The 23,106-nt window shown below is 42.3% G+C and overlaps 1 protein-coding gene across 4 annotated transcripts in view; it reads left to right on the forward strand.

The window, feature by feature from the left end:
• KDSR (3-ketodihydrosphingosine reductase) overlaps window positions 1-17,952 on the forward strand; it is a 41,916-nt gene extending 23,964 nt beyond the window's left edge. For 2 of the 4 annotated variants that reach the window (XM_082353771.1, XM_082353772.1), the window contains 4 exons: window positions 4,899-4,982; window positions 7,650-7,733; window positions 10,236-10,337; window positions 14,039-17,952. In XM_082353771.1, the coding sequence (XP_082209897.1) occupies window positions 4,899-4,982; window positions 7,650-7,733; window positions 10,236-10,337; window positions 14,039-14,158 (390 nt within the window). In that variant the 3' untranslated portion in view covers window positions 14,159-17,952. Of the gene's footprint in view, window positions 1-523; window positions 2,528-4,898; window positions 4,983-7,649; window positions 7,734-10,235; window positions 10,338-14,038 lie in introns of those variants that run through there. The other 2 variants (XM_082353769.1, XM_082353770.1) reach the window with 2 other exon arrangements.
• Window positions 17,953-23,106: the final 5,154 nt, after the last annotated feature.

A 23,106-nucleotide genomic window follows, 5' to 3' on the forward strand; every position in this document is an offset into this window, starting at 1 on the left:
TGCGCCTTTACTGGCCTAATACTGTTTGAGTTTTTGTAAGATATTTTATTCTTTAACTTTTTGTTGTTGTTGTTCTTTAACGTTTTTAAAGATACTGCTTTAACAAAAAGATCTGTCCTTTATGACTGACTAATAAAACTAATGTGTTTGAAGAAAGAGCTACTTGTGTAGCTCTCAGTTTTTAGACAAATTCATTTAACTTGATCTCAGTTTCCTTGTTTGTAAAAATGAGAAACTAAAAATTGCAATTTGGCTTTCCTGATACTTATATTTTAATATCCTAAAGAAATGTTGATGAACGTGAGTGCGTTTTATCTTCACAGTGAATAGAACATCTTGTGGAAGGAGGATGTGGTTAGGATTAGCATAAAATAAGCACTTGTCAGATGTGTATAACCTTCCTCCTCAGCTTCGTGAAGTAGGCTTCTGTGTTGTTGTGACATGGGGATGCTTAGTGAGCATTGCACATATCTTTCCAAAATCACATACTTTAAGGTAAAATTCTTTCTATTTCTATATACAGTTGACCTTGAACATCACAAGTTTGAACTGCGCAGGCCCACTTATTTGTGGATTTCTTTCAATAAAGACTATAGTACCTCATGATCTGAGGTTGGTTGAATCCGTGGATGCAGCTCTGTGGGTACGGAGGGCCTCCTGGAAAGTTATACGTGGAATTTCGATTGCGCAGGGAGTCGGCGCCCCTGACCTCCACGTTGTTCAAGGGTCAGCTGTATACTGAAATATAACACTACGTCATGATGTCAAGAAGCCCACAGGAAACTTCACTGTGGCCAGTCCTCTTATAGTAAGAGTGCGATTTGAGAATCCCATTTAATGATTAAGATCAAGGGTGGATAAATTTTTTTCCTGTAAAGGGCCAGAGAGTAAATATTTTAGCCTTTGAGGGCTAGATGGTGCCTATTGCAGCTACTCACATCTCTTGGGATAGCAGGAAAGCAGCCTTGTGCAAGATTTAAATGAACGAACGGGTGTGGCTATGTGCCAGTAAAAACACAGGCAAAGGGCCATAGCTTGCTGACCCCTGATTCAGAGAGCCCCCAGAAGAGCCCTTGATGGTACATGGCAGAGTGCCACACTGCCCAGATATTGGATGAGCAACGCAGTGCAGACGTGTTCTCGGGTCAGTGACAGAATCCCGACCTGCCACTTAGGGACTGGCAGACTGTGCTGTTCTCATCCCAAAGGAACCAGCCACAAATTTCATTGTCATCAATGTCCTTGATACTCTTAATCAATAACAGGTCACTGTCATATATGCTCAGCCAGTGGGGCGCGTATGCCTGTGAAATTTCCAACAAGAACACTGGTATTTCTTTTGTAGTTTTTACTTTGAAAAGTCCCTTTATGAATAACCATCTTATTTTTATAACAGTTTTGTGAAATATACGAGGCAGATGTTGTTATGCCACCTTCTAGGTAATAAAACTGAGTCTTCAGTAAAGCCATTGGGTTGCTCAGAGCCGCGTCATTACTTTGTGACAGAAATGGTAACAAAGTCCATGCCTTCTGGTTCCGCCTTCTGGCTGCCTGTCTGCCTCTGTAACGTGTCTATAATTCAGGTCAGGGGTTGCCTCACCCCTTCACGTTGGTCTCAGAAACCCAGTAGGAGAAGGGATAGTTTGGAATTGCAAGGTCTGTGCACGAGGGCTTTTTGTCCCCGAGTCTTGTCTTGCAGAATGACTTCAGGATTCACTCATTTAGGGCAAAGTGTGTGATCTGGGTGGCCTGGTTTCATTTCGGGTAGAAAGAAGATGTTAATAAAGAAGAGGGAAAAGACAGGAGCTGCTAGCCCAGACGAGTCCCTGAAGCCTCCTAATGACACATGTGATTCACAGGCTGCAAGTGGCCGGTCTGGACTTGCTGGTCAGCTTGACTTCGCTCCGTATTTGGACTCCATTAAAAATGCCCTCACATAAACAAAAACTAAAGTAAACATGTACATGGAAAGTAGGTTTGAGGGGAAGTAAATTCAGTAATCAAAATCTAGTTTGTTCATAGCAGAACTTGCATCAAAACAATTGTTTCCTTACAAACTTATCCAAACTTATCCTGTGTTTTTGAAACCTGGATCATTTGGTCTGTTTGGCCAAGGTGATTTTTGTGTTTTTGTGAATGAAACCTTCTAGACTTAGTCAGACTCTAAGTGCTGTTGATCATTCTTTTTTGGTTTAATGAACTCTTAAATCTTCCTCTCCACCCCAGCCCTTGACCCTCAGACTAAAGTTGGACCTAGAAATGTTTTACATACAATGACTAAATTTGAAAGAATGCTTTGTTGGCTTTTTTTTTTTTTTTTGGTCATCCTTTTTTGACTCAGTCTTTTAGGTACAAATACATCATTTAAAGATTTTAGAAGTTGATCTTTTTGGAAAGCAGACTTCTGAGGTGGGGTGTAGCCAAAGATGTGGTAGCAGAGACCAAGTAAAAGAAAACTAGGCGTCCCCCTTTCTATTTCCCTTGGCCTCATGCCCCGCCCCCCAATCCTGTCTTTTCCTGCCATGGCCCACAAGTAAGCCGAAGCTTAAGTTCTGGAGCTTCATGTCAACAGCTGTAATCCTGTTTCCAGCCCCCATGCCTTTGCTTTGATGGAATGAGGAACAGCGCACCTTAGGTGAGATAATTTTGGTAATAAGCCAGTTCTTGAGCAAGTGGGGTGTCTTTCTGACTGAGAACGAGGGCAGGTAGAAGGGAGGGAATGGTAACAGGATGGGACTAGGGCAGAGCAGTGGGGGAGACAGAACGGTCAGTGAGGAGAACACAGAAACGCAGACAGGGGCTACGTAAACGGGAATCAGTGAAGTCCTGGCTTATAAATTCTTAGCAGAAGTGGTCTTGAGGAGTCAGCACTTGTCTTAGCAAGAACCAGTGAAGCCAAACTAACCTCATTTCCTTTTCTGCTGGGGTTATGGGATTAGTCTATTAAAGGAAGGTTGTAGATATGGTTTATATAGATTTTAACAAATTATTTGACCATGAGTTTCAGGGGACTGTAAGCTCCACGAGGGCCTAGTAGTAATGCAGTAAGTATTTGTTGGATAAATAAATACAACAGTTAGGTTACTAGCCACTGGAGGTATCCAGCCATAGGTTGAGAGAGTTACTTGGCTCCATGAGCGTCGGGAGGATACCAGTACCCAGAAAGGGATTGGACTGGTTTCTCCCAACCCTGACAATCTGTGCCCACCCCGGGAAAAAGCTGTTCTGGAAAGCTGTTTTAACCACTTGGAAGCTCGGCCATAACCTTGACTTGGAGAAGCACTGCTTTGACATCGTCTGAGCAGTCAGCTTCAGGCTTTGGGCGGGCTGTCTCATGACTGCGTATTGGCTTTTCTTTTTTGGTGGTGTTTCTCTCTGGTCTGTGCACAGCAAAGGGCAAGGCCGTGGGAGACAGTTTTTAAAGTCACCGTCTCAAAAACAAGTGGAAGAGGAATTGCTTACTCATCAGCCTGACTGCCGGCCCGAATCCAGAGCTATTTACCAGCACGGCCGGGCCTTGAAGCTGCATGCCCCGGCGACGTTGAGTGAACGCACTCTCGCGCCCTAGGTGCCTGGAACCGAACCAGCAGGGACATCGTCCTCTGCTCTTGCACTTCCTGGGCTGGCTGGCCAGGCTCTTCTGCCCGCATGCTTCTCCTGCCCCTGCGGCTCCTCCACAGCCCTCAGGACCGTGCTGCACAGAAGGAAGTAGGGAGAAAAAAAGTCAAATGTAACACAGGACCCTGGGATGCTCTCCGAGGCTGTTGCATGAGGAAGCAATATAGTATTGTCACTTGCAGCTTCCTTAAGACGCATAGCGGTCTTCCTCACGACCAGCTGCCTGTCTGCTGCCAACTCCCTCAGGCGTTTCCGTGCAGCTAAGCAGTGAGCCAAAAGCAAACAAAAGTCACGGCAGATATTTGATGGTTTAATCCATCCTGCTTAGCGTCACTAAGCATCAGGGCAAGATACGAGTGTGGAGCAGGGGCTCAGTGGGAAAGGTGTGTCCTGTCGGACCGGCAGGCGAATCTTCTAGAATTGTCGGGGGTGTGTTTATGAGTGAGGAGACCCAGCAGTGAGGTAAACAAGCCTAGGATTCTGTTCCAGAGAGAGCCAGGGGGCCTGGAAGAGAAGCTGGGAAGGAGTTTCCACATATAGATACAGAATGAGATGGTTCACAGGTGAGGTTGTCCTGGTCTGACTTGGGGGGTCCCTTCGGGGGAGCGTCCTGTTTGCTGGTTCTGTGGTGGAGGACGTGACCCCTGAGCCCCTCATTGGCAGGGGAGTTCCTGAACCAGCAGACTTCTCAGGGGGTGGATATAATTGTAGACCCGGGTCTGGGGTGGCACACGAAGGGCATTGGGGAAGGGATTTGAATGATCTCAACATATTTTGTAAATGAAATCAACATAACGAGGGTTTGAGAAGCAGCCGTGAAGGAAAACAAACTCCTTTTCCTTCCTGATGGCCGAGGAGTAGACCTGTCCCGTGGCCTCGGCCACCGAGCCCACGTGGTGTGCGGTGGGAGGGAGGACGAGCGGATTTCCCCTTAGCACCATCTGCTGTCCTCACGGGCAGCTCCCAGGCCCCTGGTCAGCGGGAGTGGAAGGAACTTAGAAGGAGGCGAATCTCCCCAGCTCAGGGCCAGCTGTTTTCTGGAATCGAGGTTGGGGTGAGCGTTTTGCCTTTACTTCTAAATGATCTTCAGGGCCAGGAGTTTCCTGATTCACCTGGTGGTAGTTCTCTTCTTACAGAATCACCCTGTTGGTCTCACCACCTTTTGAGAAAATCAGGGCCGTATTTAGAACGTCTGCCTGGAAGCCAGTGCAGGTTGACGAGGGAGGATGCGAAATTGTATCCTGTTTACTGAAGGGGTCCATGTTGTCTCTGAAATGCAGGTGAAGCCCTATAATGTTTATGTCACAGTTGCCTACCCACCAGACACAGACACCCCCGGGTTTGCAGAAGAAAACAAAACCAAGGTAAGTATGCCTCGCCGTGCCCTGTTTCGAGTTTTGAACATAGGAAACCCCTTTTCCCATTTTCTGTCTTTCCACCCTTCGGCCTGGGGGCATTTTCATCCGTCAGAAAACTGAGTTCCTTTCAATTTATGTGCTTGCAAGAGGCCTCCGAACTTTCTGGAACTTTCATTTGGAATCTTGGAGGATGTAGCCCTATTTTCAAAGGCCATTTTTGCTAAGAATCTTCAAGCTTTATTTAATTAATAAGGTGTTTGTTTTCTGATTAACAGTACAGCTTGTATTTTAACTAACAAGATAGTACTCTTTAAAAATAATAATTTCTCCCCTGGCCTTAAACACATTCAGACACCTGAAATGGTTGCCGATACATTGTCTCCACGCGGGGGTCCAATGGGCGCCTAAGACTTAACATTTCCAAAACAAAACTTGCGATTCCCTCTCCTTCCCCCCTTATTATTTTCCATCTCATTCCCAGGCGCCCACCATTCCCCCAGCTGCTCAGGCTGGAAACCGCGAGGCCAGCCTTGATTCCTGCTCTCACACCACACATCCAGCTGACACGCACATCCTCTGGGCTCTGTTCTCAGAATTTATCCCAAATCGGACCTTTTTTTTTAAACTGCAAATATCACTACCATCCCAGCAGTGAGAACCGCTGATATTTTTGCCTGAACTGCTCTCATGGTCTTCAGCCTGGTCTGCCTGCTCCTTTTCTTACCCCGCTGGAGTCTGTTCTTCATCAAGTAGCTAGTGATCCTTTTAAAGCCCAAGTCAGGTCTTGTCACTCCCCTGGTCAAACCCCTCTTGTGTAAAAAAAAAAAAAGTCAAAAAACAAAACTGAAAAAAAAAACCCCCAAAAGATCAAAACCTCCTGTACAGCACAGTCCTGTAGAATGTTCTAGAATGGTGGAAATGGTCCTGCACGCTCCTGTATGGTAGTCACATTGTGGCTGTTGAACACTTGCAGTGCAGCTAGTGGGACCAAGGCACTGAATTTCTAATTTTATTTCATTTTAAGTAATTTAAAGTTAGAATTAAATAGCACATGTTGGTGTTGGCTGTGTATCAGAGAGTGCAGCTCCCCTAGCTCCCAGCGTGCCTGGAATACAATCCAGAAGCCTCGAGCCTTTTGGGTCCCGCACTGTCTGGACCTCGGCCACCTGCCCGCAGCATTTTCTCCTCTCCTTGGCCTTAGCCACACCGGAGCCCCGTCTATTCCTTGAGCTTGCCTGGCCTGTTCGCACCTGCGGGCTTTGCTCTTGCCATCCTCTCTCTGGATATTCAAATGGATCTTCCTCCTGTGTTTCTTTCCATCTCTGTACAGCCTTCACCTTGGAGAGGACTTCCCTGACCCTCTGTTATCTCAAGTATCCTTCCCGTGAGATGTGAATCCTCTTCCCTGTCCTTATTTTTCTCTATAGTGTTCATCACCTCTGGACATTAACATTAATACAGTGACTGTCAGTCATCCTGAGCTGAATGCCAGCTCTGCACTTTGTTCAGATGAACCTGCTTTGACACGTGGTAGGCACTCTCTGAGCAAACAAAGTGGGGGAGGAAGGAATCAATCAGAACTTATCCCCTTGAACTTGGTATTGATGTGTTTTCTTCTCTTTTATAGTGATGCTTAGTAAGTGTGAATCTGCACAGCATAAAAATTGGCACTTATGCTCCAAGGGCTGTATATTTGCAAAAAGATGTTTATGATTTAGAAGCTTTTTCTCCTATTCATTTCTCCTTGGCGCTGCCTCTTAAAAATTACTACTATTTCAAAGAAGTAAATTTAAGCCAAATGCCCTGTTCTAGAATAAGGGGAATCTGCTAAGCAGATTTGCAACATTTGGTAAGTGGTCTTTTAGGCAGAAGCCAAAGCTGACAAAGGACGGTGATTTCCCCATGAAGATTTGATTTTGTTGTTAAATTGGGGTTTTTTGTTTTTCCTCCACTGAAATGTCGGGCTGACTTCTTTGGGTAAATAAAATTCTACCTTGATCTGCGGGTCCCGTAGGGGGCGCCATAGTGCCTTTAAATCTCCTGAGTATCTGGCCACACATGGTTATGTTAGCCTGGGGGTCTGGAAGAATCAAATGTTGGCACCTTCAAAAGGGCTTTTCTGTTAATCTAGGTTCATCAAGAAACACTTGACTTTTATGAGCACTATGCTATTCTATTTTAAGAAAATATGTTCTGGTTTTTATTTTATTTTATTTTTTCAAGCCTACATGGTAAATAAAATTTGTTTCATGCCATTTAAGGCTTAAGTTTTGAAACTTCTAACTGAAACTCCCTTCTAAAGGATTTTTGAGCACATGTGTTGCATGTCGCTCCAAAGAAGATTTTTTAAAAATGAAAATAAAGACAGGGCAGGGTATTTTTTTTCATTTTTTAAACTTAAGCTCTGATGGTCCTCATTGGAACCGAGACACACATCCCACAGAGAGTAGCTGGGCCCTCCTTGTCTTGCTTCAGCTACTGGGCTGAATTTTATACAGTAACCAGTAATCAGTAAACTGATTTGAAATCTAGATAGAGCTAATTCTAAAAACAGGAATCAGTTCAAAGGTAGAAAACTGGATTATGTATAAATTGGAGGAGGAGGGCTGTGAAATTATTTTTTAATTCGGTGGGCAGTAATAGTATTGATATGTCTATTTTTTTCACCTTTAGCCTTTGGAGACTCGTCTTATTTCAGAGACCACATCTGTTTGCAAACCAGAACAAGTGGCCAAACAAATTGTTAAAGATGCCATAGTAAGTAAAGTCCTTGTTTCCTTTTATTAATAGTTAACAGTACTGTATTTACAAAAAGATATTCTTCTCAGGGCTTATTTCAAAATATAAATTATTGGGGTTATTTGGTCAGTTAAATTCATCATATCTAATATTAGATTGTACTTTTCTTCCCTTATTGATTCCATGTTGATTAGTAGGTTCTGGAAACTAGTAATATATCTTCATCTTAGGAACAGATTGATCAGTCTGAGAACTTTGGTTCTTTGAAAGGAAAATGAGACTTAACCTGTGATGTGTAAACGGTATGTACTGTATACTGTATACGGCATGTTGTCCTCTTCTTTCCTGCAGTATTTTCAGTTTTAGATTATTTTAGGTGTCTTACTGCCAAACGTGTTGATTAAGGATTTTTCTTTTGCCTTCCTGCTTCCCAGTATCCTTTTCCCAAATGTTTACTAATAAGAAAGTGCCACAAGCCCACTGGGCCATCATCCTGTCCACTCAGCTAATGCACTTCCAGGCTACTGAGTTTATTCAGAGTCAAAAATGGTATTTTTAGAAACCAGGTGCTATTCTGTAGGACAGCTGTATGTGCCACAAGCTTTTTGGCAACATTCCCGTTAACCCATATGCAGAAAAGTGTACATGTACAGGGGATGTCTGTAAACCTTAGGACCCGTTGAATTTAGGAAATTTGGGGACGATTGGAACGAGAAGCGTCAGGAGGCTGGGCCTTGGTCTGGAAGGAACGTCTGTGCCGTTGCATGTTCAGGCCGAACCGAGCAGAACACAGGAAGCATCGAAGGCTATTAAAATATCTGCAGACGTGGGGAGAACTTTGCCCTGATTGTGTTCAAAGGCATAGAAAGAGGGCACCAGCGGGTTGGGCGGACTTTGTTTTTCCTGCTTATCTCAAGTCAAAGCAAACACACTCCATGTTTTTAATGATCTGAAGCAGCTCTTCGTATTTTGGCAGGATTCATTTAATCTGGCGGTTCTCAGGCTTTTTCATCTCTTGACTCTAAAGTTGTCGACAACCCCAGAGAACTTTTGTTTCCATGGGTTATACTTATCAATATTTGCCGTATCACAAATTGAAACTGCGTCATTTTAAAAATATGTATTCATTTAAAATAACAATGATAAATCCATTATATTTTAATGAACATTTTTTATAACAAAAATTATTTTTCGAAACAAAATTTAGTGAGAAGGGTGGCGTTGTTTTACATTTCGCTGGTTCTTTAATGTCTGTGTTAATAGAGGACAACTGGATTCTCATAGCTTCTGCATTCAGTCTGCTGTAACATGTTATTTTGAATGAAGGATATAAAGTAGATCTGGCCTTACAGAGACATATAGTTGGAAAAGGAAGGAATATGTTATAGGCTTCTCAGATAATTGTGCACATTCTTATTTATTTTTTGGGGGGACATAAAACCTCAACTGGATGAATAGTAGTTTCTTAAAGGTTAGTTGCAATGTGAAATTGAAACTCTATCAATGAACTTCTTGTTCTCTGTTACATGAAAATCCATTGGTCTGCCTTGCACTTTGAATGTTTTGTACCCATTCATGGTTTTGTAACATTATGCATTAGTCATTTGGAAAATATGGATTCCCTGAGTTATCAAAAAACTGACATTCATTACTATCACTGCTGATCTTATTATAAAAGTCTTTCTGTATTGGGAAGCTGACAGTCTCAAAATGGCAGATATACATTTTCCCAATTCTTAATTTTTCCTTGAAATCTCAGATTTGAACATTGATCCCAAAAGCTGCCAGTTTTCCTTGACGTGACAGTCCTTTCATTCATTTTCTGTGAAGTATCTTCCAGATACCCGTGTTTGAGTAACCACAGATTGTCAGTCCATGGTTCTTGCATGTAAAAATAGTGTTCTGCAGAAAAAGCAGGACCTTTCCTGACTTACACGGTTGGAGGTGGGCTCTTCTTCAAGGCATCTGTCCCCTTCCATGTGGATTTGTCACACAGAATATTAAGACAAGTCCTCAAGGGTTGAGATTTAACAAAACGATTAATTTTACTGCTTTACCAAGGGCATTTTTAAGCAAAACTGACATTTAAAAATTTTTTGGAGATTTAAACAATTTCTGTTTTCTTTGTGTATTTATTTATCACTGCAAGTGTGTGTGGCAGTGGAGAGGCACCACCAGTGTGGTCTGTGCTAATGAGACAGCAGTTTTGCCCGTCAGTGCAAGTGTCACTGGGTGAAAAAGGCATTTAACGTCTTGGTATCATCATGACAATCGTTTTGTCCTCGTGGAAGGGTCTCAGGACACTCAGCGTCCATGGACCCACGTTTTGAGAAGTGCCTGTCCAGCCATCCCAGCCCATCTGCTGAGGCCACGTTCGTCTCTGAGCTGGGACATATGCTTTGTTACCCTCTCCTCCTACCTGAAGTGAACAGACACACGTCATTGTTTCCAATGTGATTGAGTTGATTCCTTCCCATGTCGCTACTATTGCCTCTGTCTTTTCTTTTCCTTCTATTTTAGCAAGGAAATTTCAACAGTTCCATCGGCTCAGATGGGTACATGCTCTCATCCCTGACCTGTGGAATGGCTCCGGTAACTTCCATCACTGAAGGGCTCCAGCAGGTGAGCTGAGCTGTGTGCTTAGGCCTCCGGACAGATGGACACACAGACAGACAACAGGCACCTCTCAGTGAACCTCAATGAGAAAAGGCTAAAGGAAGACATAGCAACTTTACATGAGGATGTGAAGAATTTTTATTGAAGTATCAACTTTTTTCTTCCTTTACCTGGGAGAAGTAAAAAGGAAGTAGGTTAAAGCTGTAACTTGAGGAATTTAGTCTGGGAAGAAGACTTTCATGCTGGGTACTGTGGATATAGAGAGAAAACACTGTCTCTGCTATTGGGGTGTTAATCTGGGTTCTCCTCTGAGAATCACTCATCTTCTGTGTTTGAAAAATGGAAATCTCTGTCACTAGGGGGATGGGGTGGACTTGCCTAAAAGTTCTAGGATATTAGACTGGAACACTTTCCTGTGAGTCAGGCCACAGAAGCTTAGGGAGATAAGTGAGGGATTCAACGTAATCCCTGCCCTCACGGAAATTATAGTTTGTCCAGAACGCACACAAAAGTTAACTGCTCCTTGATGAGCCGGGTGCCGTGTTTGCTACTGGAGCATCAGAGGTAAGGCAACCTCTCTGACCTCAGGGGGCTTGCAGTCTAGAGGGAGAGACTGATAAGAATGGTGAGGCTAGTACAGTGCAGTGTAATGAGAGTTATAACAGAGGGATTGCTCTAGAAAGACCAAGCCGAGGATGATGGAGGGTAGGAGGAGGGCAGGGAGGGGTGGGAAGGCCACTGAGCAGGGACTGCCCCCACTAGTGGGCAGTTGATGACACAGCGCTACACGATGTGCAGTCGACCACGTCCAGGCGGAAAGTCCCCGGGACTTAGGTGTTGATTTTCCTCCCTCTTCTCTTCTCACTCTGATTCTCTCTTAAGAGTAGACGCTAGGGACTTCCCTGGCGTGGTTCCCTAGTGGTTAGGACTCTGCTCTTCCGCTGCAGGGGGTGCGGGTTCGATCCCTGGTCGGGGAACTAAGATCCTGCATGCCGTGTGGCCAAAAAAAGAAAAAAAATTACGAGACACTACATTTCTTTTAGATGTTTTCCCTGGGCTGTGACTTTACGTCTGAAGTTCAACACGTCCACGGGAAGACTTTACAGTATTTTCCCCAGCGTCCTGCCCCCTGCCTTCCGTCACCAGCTCTGTGTTCCCTGTCCCCGTGATCAGTGTTCGCGTTCACTTCCGAGACCAACCAGAAGCGGGCGTGTCATCGCCCACCCAGCTTCTCCTGCCCCTCACGTCGGGGGGCCGCTCTGTCCCCCCGCCCTCTCGTCCTGGGTCGGCCCACTTTCCTGGCCCTGTTGCTGCTCCTGCAGCTCAGACCAGGACACTCCGTGCTTGAGGCTCTGTGCACCAGAGATTGTGAACTGGGGAGCTAGCCACATGCCTGTGAAACGTTCTGTTTGGTCCACCTGCTATGAGCCTGCGTGTGGAAATAGAATAGTTTCAAAATGAGATTTTCGTTCAAAGTCGAGATTTCGGACTTCTCTTGGAGACCCAGCAGCCCAGGGTCTGCATTCTCACCTGGCGTCACCGGCTGGCACGGGTGCACAGGACACAGACTCCCAGCCCCTGTGGCACGGCCCTCTGACCTCCGGCCCTGTCACCCCCTCTTCCTTCTCCTCCTGCCCTTCCTCTTCTTTCTGCTGCTTTGTCTTTGTCCCTCCATCCCCACTTTCCTTTGACCAACTTCCAACCTTCCTTCAAGGTCTCATCTTAAACGTTGCTTTTTCCAGAAATCTCCATGACTGGGTTAAATGCCTTGGACTCACCCCTATTTTAGCCTCTTATTATGCTGTAGTATAATTGCTTTTTTGTGTGTTGTTTTTTTCATTCCCTTAAGTTTAAAAAAAAAATAATTGACTTTGTTTTTCAGAGCAGTTTTAGGGTTATAGAAAATGTGAGCGGAAATTAGTGAGTTCCTGCAGACCCTGTCTTCCCCTCCCCCCGCATTATTAACATCTTGCGTTAGTGTGGCGCACTGTTGCAATTGATGAGCCAGTATTGATACATTATTACCAACTGAAGCCCATAGTTTGCACTAGGGTTTATTCATGACGTTATCCATCCATCCTGTGGGTTTTGACAAATGTAGAGTGACACGTATCCACCATTATAGTGTCATACAGACTATTCACTGCCCTGACATTACCCTGTGTCCACCTATTCATCCCCCACTCCCTCCTTCTGAACCCCTGGCAACCATTGATCTCTTGACTGTCTCCAGAGTTTGACTTTTCCAGCTTCCCTTTGGTTTTTACATTTTTCAAAATTATCCTTGCGCACACTTCAGAGAATCAGATCGTTTTTAAGACTCATTATGAGAAACAGCAAACCCTCACCCCATATCCCGCGTTTCACCTTTCTCAGAAGCAGTCAGGCTGTCCTCTTAGCTGGACCTTCTGACCTTCACCTCCTTATCTCTAGGCAGATACTTACGCGGCTGCTTCCACTTGATTTCTCAGTTCGGGATCAGGTATTAGCTCTGCTCTGAAGGATGAGGATGGAGCGCTCCTTTCTTCACCCTGTTCACCTGCTCACACCCGCCTCTCCTCCATCCCCACCCTCCCTTTTTAGTGATATTGCGATTTTGGTTAGATCTGTATTGAGATAACCATCCTTAGGGCTATTTAAATGCTATTCACAGCTGAGCTCTGTAATGCACATAACTAATTTGCCTTTCTTATACAACCTTTTGTTTTCCCCGAAACTATTGTTGGCCTTTTTTATGTATTATTTCTGTGTATTAGTCATAATGACTGTCTTCATCTCCTCTCAGAAATATCAGATACTCTATCAGTTTCACCACCAGAAGGAATGCCTCCTGGTGCCTTCTGACCTGCCTGTTAGGACTGGCTGCCCCCAGTCAGGTGCTTCGCTGACCCCGGCCTCCCCTTCACGGTCATCCTGGGGTACCCCTCTGCCTCTCTTGGGTATTGGCTCTCCTGCCTTTTGCATCACAGGACATTGCCTTTCTTTGTTGACACCGCTCTCTTTGGCTGTTTACCTCTTCTGGTAGCTTCCTAAAAAAAGGGTGCTTGGGAGGCAAATATTTTGAGGCTTTGTGTATCTGAAAATATTTCTCTTTGTAGTTTTATGCCTTTTAAAATTTCCACTTACAGGTGTTGTAGTGAGAGTTCTTTAGTGGAAAGAGTGAAAATTAATGGATATGGTTAATTGCTGTCTTAACCCTGAAGTAGTAATTGCCTTTTTTCAATTGGTTGTCTGCCCTGGTGTGGAGTGAGCTGGTGGAGGCCGGCACCGGTCTTTCTCACCACAGTGCTCTCAGCGCCTAGAGTAGGGTCTGCCTTTTATGATCAGAACATAAGCTTTAAACCAAAAAGCCTTGATTGTAGTTTGGATATTTGAGGTGCTGCGCTGGATCTACCCTAGCTCAGAGAACCCCAAGACAGCTAAGAATCCCTATTTTGTTCTTTGTATAATTTGCATATATCAACTGGACAAATGTTTTGTCGTTACCTGTCTGGCAGGCCCTGTGCTGTCCAGTGGCTCAGAGCAGACACCTTCTGTTCTCCGTGTTCTGCTGGCACTTACGAAGTTTTCATTATACGTACTTATCCTTGGAGCAGATTGGAAGATGCAACTTAGAAACTATTTATCAGAGACATGTCCTAAAATCCCTTGAAATGGATGATTGTGTCGTCCTGTTACACGAGCTCAAAGGTCTCTTTGTCTTGCAGGTAGTCACCATGGGCCTCTTCCGTACGATTGCTTTGTTTTACCTTGGAAGCTTCGACAGTATAGTTCGTCGCTGCATGATGCAGAGAGCGAAATCTGAAATTGCAGACAAAACTGCCTAATTCTTATCCCTTGGAAAAAGACTTTCTAAATAATTTGACCAGCTTGCTGCTAAACAGGACGCAGTTTTTGGCCTGCAGACATTCATGTCTTGCTTTCGAATCTGTGAGATTGGACCAGTGCTCTTCAGAAACCTGGCTGCAAGCAGGGGGATAGACGTTCAACTCCAGAGAATATTATTAATACTATGCAAATTCGGAGCAGGAGACCACTTGATTCTCCAAGGCGGAGAAGTGATGGTAAGGGAATTCATAGCGTGTGAGCAGGGTAAAGGATAGGATTCCAGAGTGATCACTGAAATTTTTTTTCTATTTATTCTTTTTTTCCCCGGTAGAGATCAAGTCCAGAAATGTACTTTCCAAGCACTTTTTTAACCTTTCATGAGAGGCAGTTTGTGGGTTTCTGGGGCCTTTTTTTTTTCTTTTTTCTTTTTTTCTTTTTAACTTGGTGTATTTTATTCCAGATGCATTTTATACATTGCCACTGTGTCTGAGTGCATAGTAACGTCCCTCATTTACTCTGTTGCTGGTGGACTCTTGTGGCTTCTTTCTCTTTGATCCCATAAAACTACAAGGGGGATGGGAGAGGGCAATGCAGTGGAACAAAGGAGATAAATATTTTCCAGTCGGAAAAAATAATGCTTTCTTGTCTTCTTTAGACTCAAATGCTTAGGGCACTGTGCATTTTTTGTTCACCGGGAAAGGCAGGCTCCTAAAATGTTTTCTGAAGCGAAGTCAAATCTTAGAAGCTTAAAAGTTTACAATTTCTTCAGTAGCCATGATGACCTGAAGCTCACCCATTCCACTGTAGCGTCTTATTCTTCCCATGTCTTCCTTTCCAATTTTGCTTATACTGCTATAATATTTTTGTAAAAAAAAAGAGACCAGTTTTTTTTGACTTGACTTTTTAAATTAATGAATGAATTTATTAAAGCAAATGAAAAAATTAGGAAGCGTGACCTTCATCTCCTCGTAGCATATATGTAGCTTTTAAGAAAGGCTGATGATAGCATGTTTCAGTTTTATTCATTAAGAAAAAAAATGTAGGACGACAAGGCCGATGTTGAAGATACCATTTTTGAAATAAAATGACCACCCTGTTCTTTCTGTGACTCTCCCACTGACCCTGAAGACATCCTCTTTGTACCACATGTTAAGAAAGCCCAGCCATCACTCTCACCGTAGAGACCTGGAAATCCTGTTGGTCCCCTGAGTGTTGTTTCGAGATGCCAGGCTCCGTTGTCCATTGGTTGGATTTCCACAGCAAGTGCCTCTGATGAGTTTTAGCCACCGCTACCTGCTTCGCTCTGTCATTGTATGTGTTCCTCTGACTTGAGGGCAGTCATCTCCATTGTAACGCTGTGTCCCCTCCCCTTTGCATACACAGTAAGTTTATACATTACCACCTTCCAGTTCCTTTTGGTGAGAAAAGACCACAGCTGTTGAAGAAGAAACTTTTTTTTATTGTTTAAAAAAAAACACAAAAGACTGTTTTGGTAACAATACAAAACAATACAATTCTACAAAAGATTAAAGACCTAAAAATTATAGCAAATCTTTTTTGCTTTTGAGTTTTTGAACTCTTGACTTTAAAATGACTTAATTTTTACAAAGTAAGATGTCTAATGGCTTTAATCCATGGTGTCTTTTTAAAAGACATGAGAATGGCACATTTTCAAACACTGACAAAGACAGAAGAAATTATTATTTAATATATAAGTTGCTTGGGATGACTTCATTGCAGTTTATGGGGGTGGTTTGAACCCATAATGGTTTCATGAATCTTTCAGCCTTAGAGAGCCATCGTCTGCAAAGTTGAGTCATATCGGGCAGCCTCTAAAAGGGAGTAAAGGCTGTGTTTTCCTAATTCACGGATACAAATTAATAGCTGGGTGCTTCTCAATTTTATTCTTTTCTCATAAATGTTTCTTGAATGTTGGCACCTTCTACTGAAGGTCTATATTAAAATCTAGTCCCAGGTGATGCCTCATTTAATAAAATTAACTATTTTGCAATAGTTATTTCAATATACCTTTCTCAAGGTATCCTCAGAGAGAGCACTGTGACTCCAGGTCATCTACTGCCTGAACAAATTTACAAGCCCCTGTTCCACGGCGGGGAGATATCCCCAACCCAAATGAAGCTCAGGCATGAGAGCAGATTTGTGGAGGTTATAGTATCAGGGAATGGGCTTCTTTGTCAGAGATGGCAAAGGTCTACATTCTTGTAACCAAAAAGCTTTGAAAACTGAGGTGTTCCTTTTTTTCTTCCTAAATTTGGTGCCATAATTCATTTGATAGCAAAACCTGACTTGAACTGACTTGAGATTATTATAGTTTTTACTTATGCCACTCCATGGGCTGTTTATTAATTTTGTCTGAAGACATACCAATGGGTTTGACTTACAGGGATTGCCCCAGACTCTGTGGAGATGTTTTGTAATATCCAGTATATGCCCCATATTACCTTTTTAAATGCAAAAAAAAGATGAATTCTGAAACACATCTGGCCTGAAGGGTTTTGGATGAGGGATTGTAGACACTTCAGCAGCATCACATAACGATCTGGCTTCATCCAAAACATGAAAATATTACAAGGCAAATTCTATTTTTTATCTTTTCTGGTTCAATTCTTGTACAACCTTTTTTTATACTGACTTGCTTTTTTGCTCAGGGGAAGAAGAGAAAGCCTGAGTCAGATTGTTAGGGAAACTATTGGCTTTTTTTTTTTTTTTAAGGATTGCATTGATTCAATACTTTCTATTGTACCCAGAAGTGGGTATGTCTTACTTGTGGCAGAAGAAGTTCAATCATAATTCTTTTGAAATGTGGGTTCTCTGTATGTGAGACATAGGTTATTATGTGAGTTTCAGTTCCAAGTGTCTGCCTTTGCTAGGTTGGGGTGTACTGTTTAATTATAATGTATTTGTGAGTATATTTATTTTAAAATGCTTAACATTATTCAGCCTTAGAAATTCCAAAATATGTTCAAGGACCCTCTATCATTGAAAAAGGTATAAAAACAATTCTCATTTATTTTTACAAAAACAAAGTCAAGAGAGTTGTTCTTTATATTTTAAAATTTAATTTTCACACCTGAAAGGAGAAGAAATTAAAAATGCTGTTAGTGATGGCCCCTTTATACGAACACATATATGTTTAATTATGTCTCTATTTGGATCTGTTAAACCATATATTGTTGATTCTTACAAGTAAAAATTTGAGAGACCATTTCTAATATTTAGATGACAAGAGCATTTTGATCATAGTTGCTTAGATGCAAAGAATTGTATGTCTTTGTCTTTCTAGAAGAAGTCAATACCATAATAATTTTTTTCTTACTGAATTGTATCATCAACAGATTTTATTATATCATATTCCAATTTAAACGTGTCTTAACTCACTTGAGGATACTTAAAAGGTTCATACTTTTGACATAAAATGTTTTGAATCTCTAATTTCCTTATCTTCTTAGTGACTCAGCTTTGAAAAAATACCTACTAACCATAACGTTCCGTATTCTGGACTAAATCTTGGTTAGTTCAGACCAGTGATGGCAGATTTGGTATTTTGAAGAGGAGGTAATAGCTATTATATTTTACACTTGCTTGATGTGACAACTCTAAAGACATTTTTCAACTGATAAGAGTGCATATGGCTATTTTGATATATATTAGAACCTGTGTTTGCTACTTTAGAAGCTTTTGTGGCAGAATTGTAACCTGATTTTCATATCTTGTATTTCTGAATCACAACAAGAAATAAATGGGGAACACGCTTTACAGATTTAAAAACTTCTTTTTTAGAAATGTCCATTTTTTTAAAGAGATGTTTAAACAAAACAGAAACCTCTTTCATAATGTTATCCTAACCTTGCATCTTAAACCCTTGACAAGGCTTGATTTATATCATTTTTTAGGAAGTAATATTTTCACGGTAAGTATTTCGTATTCTGGGCCCTTGTTTCAAATATGTTCAGTGTTTGACTCCAATGTGGGATATATGAGTGAAAGGGTAAGAGATGTGGAATTTAAGAAAATTTCTTAAGTAGTTATGTTTCATACACAAATAAATTGATTTCCCATACTTTAAACCTTCATATTCCAGCAATGAAATATCTCCTAGACTCTTGAAGGGCATAGAAGAGAGAGATGGGAAAGAACACGCCTTAATATTTCTCCGTCCTTAAACAGAAAAATTTTGGTCACATTGAGAAGAGATGCCTTGGATGTCTTGATTGGCAAACTTAACCTTTCTTTAAATTTGAGCAACTTATATATGTAAATGGCATAGGATATCACTTCTATAATTTTTTATGTTTGGACGTTTAAAAAGAAAAACATTTCCTGACTTCTGTTCCACTCCTGATTTTATACACCCCATTTTTCCTCCTTCAACATGTATTTATTGAGTGCCTGTGACGAGCTCGGTATCCAGGCGCCAGGGATATGACTTTGCATAAACAATCTGTCCCTCCCTCGTGGCGATTACATTTCTTGTTTATTTCCCTCCCCCCTTCTTCATCCCTCTGAAGGCTCTTACAAGTCTTAGGAGAGGAAGGGGAACCACTCCCCATTCCTTTCTTGAGGCCTCTGAATTTTATGCCACAATTATTTGAATGCCAGGCACTATTCTAGGCTGGGAATGCACAAAGGCAAATATGGTCCCTGCCCTCAATAGTTTATAATCTAGGGAGAAAAACACATGTCAGAAATTACATGGTGATCCAACAATAGCTATGATTAAGGTATCATAACATTTGAAAACGTAACCCGTGCTAGTCACTGTTGAGTGCTTTGCATTTAACTCATTTAAATCATCCACTAACCCTACCAGTGGTACCTTTATATCCCCATGTTATAAATGAGGGCACAGGCACAGAGCGGTTATAAGTAACTAGGTCAAGGTCGCAGCTGCAAAGCGATGAAGCCAGGATCCACACCAGTTTTCTGTCTTTGAAGCTCCTAGCCTCCGTATGAAACCTCTTCTAATGGCATAAGTGGAATCCTAGGACTGCCCAGGATAGTTGGGGATGATCTCACAGGGAGAAAGTTGTTGAGGTAAACCTTGGGGAATGAGTATGAATTTGCCACAGGAAAGTTGGGTTCCTTTCAGGGAGATGAGCAGATGTGCAAAGGCAAAAGGCATGTGAGATCTTGGCGTATTCCAGAAAGCACATGGAGGTGATGTAGCTATAAGGAGGGAAAGTCGGGCTTCCCTGGTGGCGCAGTGGTTGAGAGTCTGCCTGCTAATGCAGGGAACACGGGTTCGAGCCCTGGTCTGGGAAGATCGCACATGCCGCGGAGCAACTAGGCCCGTGAGCCACAACTACTGAGCCTGTGCGTCTGGAGCCTGTGCTCCGCAACAAGAGAGGCCGCGATAGTGAGAGGCCCGCGCACCGCGATGAAGAGTGGCCCCCACTTGCTGCAACTAGAGAAAGCCCTCGCACAGAAACGAAGACCCAACACAGCCAAAAATAAATAAATAAATAAATAAATAAACAAAAAAAGGGAAAGTGGAAGGATTGGGTGGGTGTCCAGGGGGTGGGCTTGGGCCACATCATCCCATGCGCAGGAGTTGAGATTTTGGCCTCTGAAGAGCTTTGAGCAGAAATATGAAATGGCAAGATTTAGAAAGATCATGGTTTCCTTGGAAATTCAGGCGTTGCTGAGCCCTTGCACCTTGGAATAAACATTTCTCATTAGTTTGGAAAAAAACGTATTAAGATAGAAGATAAACATATTGTTATGGGTTGAACTGTGTGTCCTCAAAAGATGATGTCCTAATCAAAAGATTGATGTCCTAATCCCCAGTACCTGTGGATGTGACCTTATTTGGGAATGGGGTCTTCATAGATATAACCAAGTTAAGATGAGGTTATTAGGGTCCTAATCCAATGTGACTGGTGACCTCATAAAAATAGGAGAAAACACACACACAGGGAGAATGCCACGGGAGGACAGTGGTACAGATCGGAGTGAAGCAGCTGCAAGCCAAAGATTGCCAGCCCCCAACGAAAGCTAGAAAGAGGTAAGGAAAGATTTTTCCCTAGAGCCTTCAGAGGGAGCATGGCCCTACTGACACCTTGATTTTGGACTTGGAGCTTCCAGAACTGTGGGAGAATAAATTTCTGCTTTAAGCCACCCAGTTTGTGGTACTTGGTTACTGCTGCTCTAGATAACAAACACATTAACCTTGATTTTTCTAAATGTGTTCATCAAGAGTTAATGTCTGGGAGATGCTGTGCTCTGTGCTAAAGAGCATAAGAGAATAAACATTAGTTATTGAACATAAGAATGTATATTCTTTGCCTATTTCCCCTCAATACTATGGTGTTTCATGTCAATCCAACAAGAGCAGTAAACATTTGAAATGTATAAGACAAGTTCCTAATCTCAGTTGATTCACTTTAAATGCCAAGTCATTAATTTGAAAGGAAAAAATTGCCACGAGTGAGTTTATTGTGCTTTCCTTTGTAAACCAAACGTAAACATTATTTGCTGGCTGTTAAACTTGCGCAACAGAATGACTTACCTGCACTTCCTTACTTGGTTTCAAAAGTTGTTGCTTAATGATTCCAAACATTGTTTTGAGGCTTAGGACCCACCAAAAATTAGCCAGGTGGGTTTTTCAGTTAAACCAAGGCGTGTTGGTTTAGATTTGGTATAAGAGTTTCCTGATGAGGACAAAGATGGTTTGAGAGCACACAGTGGATTACTTGGATGCGATCACACAGAAGAGGGGCTCTGGAGCATAAATGAGTCAGGAACAGTATTACTGTTAGTATTACTAACTAATACTAATAGGGAATTAGTATTATAGTAATAACATTATTATATAATGTTTGCCAACAAAGTGTGTAAACCGTCTTAAAGCATATGGCCCTATTTAGCATAAGAGTTTCTAGTATTTAAGATACTTACGTCAATTATATCTCAGTAAAGTTGGAAACAATAATGTAGAAGATACTTGAAATTGGAAATTCGTGTTTTGGATTGCTTATCTAGGCCTGTGAGATGTTATTTTTTAAGCAGTTCCTTTTTCTTTTATGCAGGCTATCTGCTTGTTTTTACTCTCCCTAGTCAGTTCATTTTGTTGATGGATTTATTTTCACGTCAGTTTGCCTAAATGGTTTGGGGTTATGTTTTATATTTTTAACTCTTTCATCTTACCTATTAGTTGTCAATTCCCTCTCAGTAAACACTGTCTTTCTATCCTCGTTTTAAATAAAAATTTTAATAGTTGGGAAGATTTGATACATACCTATATTAAATATTAGTATTTATGTTCAGATTAGAATAATGTCCTTTTTGAATTTCATAAACTTCAGGAAGATTTATATTGGTGATGGATGAAGAGAACTTTCTGAATGATACTGTTAAACATCAACCAGTAGGTGGCAAAAACTGGCAATAAAAAGCTTTTTGTTTGGCAGATTGGAGAATAAAGAAGGGAAACACAGGCCTTTCAGACTCTTGGTACAGTCTCCATTCCCTGCATCTTGTTCTTTTCTCTTCCCGGTGCCACCCTACTGCTAGAAGCCAGCCAGGCAAAACCAGGAAAAGGACCATCCATTGGCTCTAAGTGGAAGACGTCTTGGGAAGTGAAAAGCCCACAGTGCCTACATTTTGAAGGTTATCGGAAGGTCTCTAGATTCACACCTAGGACTCCTGACTCAGACCGGTGCTCCCTCCACTAGCTCACCAATACTCACAGACAAATAGTTAAGTCACACACCTCCAAAGAATACTTGTCCTTACACTTTGGGTGGAATCTAATAAGCATGCAATATGAATGGAGGAACGGTTTCACTCTTTTGATTGAAAGAGTATCTAGAACATTCCTAGGGAATAGATAGCCTTAGTCAAGGAATAATGCAGACCTGTCTGGAGAATGTTTGGTTATGGTCAAGATGCCACTTAAGTGTGGAGGAATCTGTAAAGTGAGGCTCTGTGGAGTAAAGGAGAAAAAAAGGCAGCTTTCCTTTTTCTGGGAATGGGATATGTTTCCTTCTGGTCTCCGTCTTTGCAGAAGAACAATCTTTTTTCCAGCTCTGGCCTCTCATTTCCTCACTGATGTGCTGGGTCTCAAGCACTAGGGCTTTGAATTCCTCTTAAGTAATTTTGGGGGGTTAGGACAAGGTTCTGAGAAGATCCCTAAACCATGATGTGTGGCATTAACACGGGCTTCTGCTATTCTGTGAAAACATATATCCAGGTCAGTCTTTACCCAGTGTCTCTCTCCAGGCCAGCACACCTCCCTGCCACTGCCATGGATAAAAGGGGACTTTGTTACAGCAGTTGGAAGGCAAGAAGGACCACCTTCCTTCATTCCCTCTTGCCTGGGTAAGACATTTGTACTAGGCACCCATTCCTATATGCAAGAGGTTGGCATGTTGGCCGATTGTATTTGATAAAATGAAGAAATGAAAATAATCTGCCGTGCTTATTTTGCCCCAGAATGAATGCTTTGATTTTAGACTAGGAATGAGACAAAATATAGTGAGAACATATTTGTACACATGGCAGTACTCACTTGTCATGTTTCTATGACCTCAACAGGCCAGTGTCCCTATATGTTTGTACTTGAGTCCTATTAGGTAAGCCGCCGTGCTATTTTTTTCCTGGCACTTTTTCTGTCAAAGACTCTTAGAGATAAAAATAAACACATGCAACTTGTTTGCCCTATGTGCTTTTCTCCTGGGAGCTATTCATCCTGGTGAATTTTTTTAAAAAAATGTGTACATATGTGTGTGTAATATATAGGTTTGTGTATGTATAGATAACTCGAGAAGGTGCGGAGATCTAAGATTGGGTGCTAGACGACCGCGGAGGCCTTTAGAAACCCACCCACCCTGGCTGGGGGGCTGCGGGCCTGAAAGTTGCCCTGTAGCCCCCCGTGGCGTTCAGCCCTAACCCAGTGCCGAAATTGTTAGGAGCAGAGGAAAAACAT

Source organism: Balaenoptera borealis, assembly GCF_965194805.1.
Source record: "Balaenoptera borealis genome assembly, chromosome: 14".
In the NCBI taxonomy this organism is placed as follows: Eukaryota; Metazoa; Chordata; class Mammalia; order Artiodactyla; family Balaenopteridae; genus Balaenoptera; species Balaenoptera borealis.